The sequence below is a fragment of the Hyperoodon ampullatus genome, assembly GCF_949752795.1.
Source record: "Hyperoodon ampullatus genome assembly, chromosome: 13".
In the NCBI taxonomy this organism is placed as follows: domain Eukaryota; kingdom Metazoa; phylum Chordata; class Mammalia; order Artiodactyla; family Ziphiidae; genus Hyperoodon; species Hyperoodon ampullatus.
Window position 1 is genome coordinate 9,895,354 of NC_136926.1, and position 4,108 is coordinate 9,899,461.

At 57.6% G+C, this 4,108-nt stretch overlaps 1 protein-coding gene across 1 annotated transcript; it reads right to left on the bottom strand.

The window, feature by feature from the left end:
* Positions 1-451: 451 nt before the first annotated feature.
* Positions 452-3,139, bottom strand: PHETA1 (PH domain containing endocytic trafficking adaptor 1; the record flags this gene model as incomplete). Its single annotated transcript, XM_079717175.1, has 2 exons — positions 3,068-3,139; positions 452-1,191 (listed from the first exon to the last, which is right to left on the bottom strand). The coding sequence occupies exon 2, from the start codon at positions 1,163-1,165 to the stop codon at positions 452-454; it is 714 nt and encodes a 237-aa protein (XP_079573301.1). The 5' UTR covers positions 1,166-1,191; positions 3,068-3,139.
* Between the last annotated feature and the right edge of the window lie 969 nt (positions 3,140-4,108).

Genomic DNA, 4,108 nt, shown 5'->3' on the forward strand with positions numbered 1-4,108 from the left:
CGCCTGTTGCCAGCAACAAGCCTCGGCTAGGTGATTCGGGACAGGTGACCGAGCCACCTGCAGGGCTGGGTTGGGGGCTACAGTTCCCACAAAACCAGCCCTCCGGCTGCTTGAGGATCACCCAGGGCCTGGATTCCCCTGAGGATCAGGCACGATGGCCTCCTCAAGGCTGGGCTTTCTCTGAATGACAGAGGTCCCAAAGCACCCCTCAGAACCCAGCATCTTCTCAGAGCCTGAGTCCCCAAAAGCAGACCAGGCAGGGACCTCAGGGCTTACGCCGACTGCGACTGCCCTCAGGACCAGGTCCCCGTGTCTCAGGGCTGGGCCTGACAGAGCAGGGCCTGGGGCTGGAGTGGCACCAGAACCAGTACCAGTGCTGGCCTCAAGGCTGGCCTTGACCGCTTCCCCTGCCTTGGCCGCTTCCCCTTGGTTCCGGCCCTCAGCCCTATCCTCAGGGCTGGGCCTGGCTGCGGAGCCACTGGTCCCTCAGCGCCCTGACCTCCTGCCCGTACCACTCGTGCAGCTGGGCGAAGGAGGCCGAGTCGAGAGGCCCGTTGGGCGCCGAGGCCCGCCGGCGGGGCGGCAGTGGCGGGGGCTCGGGGCCGGGCCGGGGGCTGGGGGCGGCGCCAGCGGGGGCGGGGGCGGGGGCGGCGCCAGCGGGCGCGGGGGCAGGGGCGGGGGCGGCAGGGGCCTCCGAGCTCCACACGGCACAGCCGTTCTCTTTGGGCGGGAGCGCGCGGGGTTGGCGCGGGGGGACTGGGCCGCCGCCTGCGCGCACGGCCGCCAGCTGCTGCTCCAGCTCGCGCACCACCAGCCGCAGGTAGTCGAAGCTGGCCCGCGACAGCGCCTTCACCCAGCCCTCCATGGCGGCCTGGCTCTCGGCCGCTAGCACGTAGGTGCGGGCCCGGGCCCCAGCGAAGCGCACAGCGAAGGCGAACTCCTCGGCCGCCTCCACCAGCTCCACGGTGCAGCCCTCCAGGATGATGACGCCCACGGGCTCACGGCTGGCCGCGTCCTCGAAGTAGAAGAGCATGTTGCCGCGCAGCACAAACCAGCGGCGGTGGTAGGCCGCATGCCGGCCGCCCTTCTTGTACAGGAAGCCCGCGTTGTCGGCCGGGGCGTCGCAGGTGGCGTAGAAGGCCAGGCTGCGCTCGTTCAGCTTCATGGCGGCGGGGCCTGGGGGCTCGGGACCTGTCCCCACCGGGGCGGCGGTTATTCACGCAGCCACCGCCTCGGGTGATCTCATACCACCCTCGGCTGCCACAGCACTCATCACCCCCGTTTCACAGATGAGGAAACTGAGGCTCAAGGACCAGAAGCAGCCTGCCCAGACTCACACAACTCTTCAGGAGCACAGCCAGGACTCGAACCCGGGTCTGACTGGCCCCAGAAGCCAGGCTGGTAACTCTCCTGCTGTCCTACCTCCCCCAAATAATGTTGAGGATTCCTAGGGCATGCCAAGCATTTTATATATATTAACTCATTTAATCGTAAAACAAACCTTAGGTGGCAGGGACTAGCGTTACCCCGTTTGACAGACGGGGAAACAAAGTTCAGAGAGGTTAGTCACTGGCCCAAGGCCAAAAAGCAAGTTGGGCTGAGCTGAAATTCAAACCCAGGCCTCATTTCAGCCGCTGCTGTTTCCATCATCCCCAGGTTCCAGACCAGCTGACCTTTTGTGGTCAGGTTCCAGCTCTGCTGATTTCTTAACTTAGCTTTGATTTGCGGGTCCATGAAACAGGGATAAATAGAACCTATTTCAGAGGACTGTAGGGACTTCATTCATCAAACATTTATTAAGCACCTACTGTGTTCCAGGCACTGTTCTAGGCACTAGCAGTAAACAGGATGGAGAGGGTTGCTGCCCTCTTGGTGCTGATGTGCTAGTGGCAGGTGAAGGGAGCAGACAATTAACAAACAGATAGAGTACATTATCTGTACTTTAACAGATAAAGGCCAGATGGTCTTAAGTGGTCTGGAAAATATAAGACAGGGAGAGGGTAAGGAGTGTTAAGGACAAAAGGAGTGTTTGATTTTAAAGGGGTGGGGGTCGGTGTCAAGAAAGGTTGTACTGAGAAGGTGACATTTGAGCAGAGACCTGAAGGAGGTGAGGGAGGGAGCCCCTGGGACATGCCAAGCAGAAGGAATAGCAAATGCAAGGCCCTGAGGTAGGAACCTGCTAGTGTGCTTGAGGAGGTTGGTGAGGCTGGAGCAGAGTGAGGAAGGGGAGAGGTGGGTGATGCAGTCACAGTGGCAGAAAAGACTGTTACGAAATAATCCAGATAAAGGGCCCAGGGCTTGGCCCACACTTATAGGGAGGGGCTGGGGGGAGAGCATTGTGCACCCATTTGAAGTAGAGGAATCTAACTCTATGCACTTGGCCACAGTGATTTTTACCACTTTCCTCCAAGGAGTATATGATGAGGGAAACACTGGCCAGGTAGGACTCAGGTGGCACATGGGTCCCCAAGGTGGCTACACCCTCCCTTTGGGTTTCCATGGCCACTCTGCAAATGTACCTTATGCTCCTGCTTCAAAATCTCACTCTACATAGGACATTGGCCACATTGTTCAAGAAGGAAAGTCGCTGGAATGCAGTGGGTGCTCAGTTAATGTTCATTCCCCAACCTGGGCAGTGCCTTAGGACCTGGAGAAATGAGATATGGGTGGTGGCTCTCCAGGGAGCAGCTAGCCACAGTGGGGCCCAGACAGGCAACCTGACCCAGGGCAGAGGAGGCAATTGCTCCCAACCCAATCCACCTCATCTCACCAGCCTACACAGTCAAGAAAGGCTTCCTGGAAGAGGCAACATGAGCTGTGATTTAGTGCCTGTCCTGACCTAGCAGCTGACCTAACCAAGACCACAACCCCTGAAGACTCAGGGTGTTTAATCTCTGCTCTACATCCCTGAGCTGTGTAACTTCAGACATGGGCCTCCCCTCTCTGAGCCTCAGTTTCTCTGCAAAATGGGAGGGATTCCTCCCTACCCCCCCAACAACTCCCATGTGGACCCCAGCCCCATTTCTCACAGGAACCACCCACCCTACTCGCCCCATTTCCCTCCTACCTCTCAGGCCACTGCTCACTTCCCTGCCCTCTGCTCAGTTCTGGTTTCAGCTTGCTCTTCTCTGGGTTCAAATGTCAGCTCTGTAGTGTCCAGGCTATGTGACCCCGGGCAAGCTTTAAGCCTCTCTGGGCCTCTGCTTCCACATCTGTAAAATGGGATCATAACAGCACCTAAGTCGGGGTTGTTGTGACGATGACATAGAAGCGCTAAGCACGGTGCCAGGCATAGTACGTGCTTAGCTGTGGTAGCTGATGACATTCTTCTCAGCCTCTCCAAATGCTCCCCTCAGTGCTGTCTTGGCAAAAGGCCCTTGGTTTCCCCCCACCTCCACATCTGATCACTCATCAAGTCCACCTCATCCCCTCCCTGCCTCTTCCAAATCAGTGGCCTCATCTCTGCTCATTGCCACCTCCATTCTAGGCCCCCCATCATGGCTCGCCTGGACAGCTACAGTAGCTTCTTCACTGGTCTCCCTTCCTCCACCATTGCCTGTTCCTTGTCCGTGTTGTTCAGGGTAAGATCATAACTCCTTCCTAGGCCCCTCCCCTGGCCCCCCAGAGGATCCATTCCCCACAGAGGGATCCTATTAAAACTAAACCCGATCACACCCCTCCCCTACTTTAAACCCTCCCATGGCTCCCTACTTCTCTCAGTATAAAATTCATTCTTCCCCATGTCTTCCAAGTCCCCTTCCCCTATTTCTTTCCCCCTTGCTCACTCGGCTCCAGCCACCCTGGCCTCCTTGGTGTTCCTCAAACACCTGAGGGCCTTTGCCCTGGCTGTTCCCGCTACCTGGAATGCCTTCCCTATATCTTCACGTGGCCAACTCCTCATCCTTCAGTTTCAGCTTGACCATCACCTCCTCAAGGAGGAGGAGGTCTCTGTATACAAGAGACCCCCCTAGTCACTCTCCCATACCTCAGCCTGAAATTACCTGGGTCATTTTTGCCTGCTCTAGGAGGGCAGAGGCTCTTTGTCTGAATTCCAGTGCCTGGCATGTAGTTGGTGCTCAAAAACCTGTAGAATGAATCAAACAGTTAC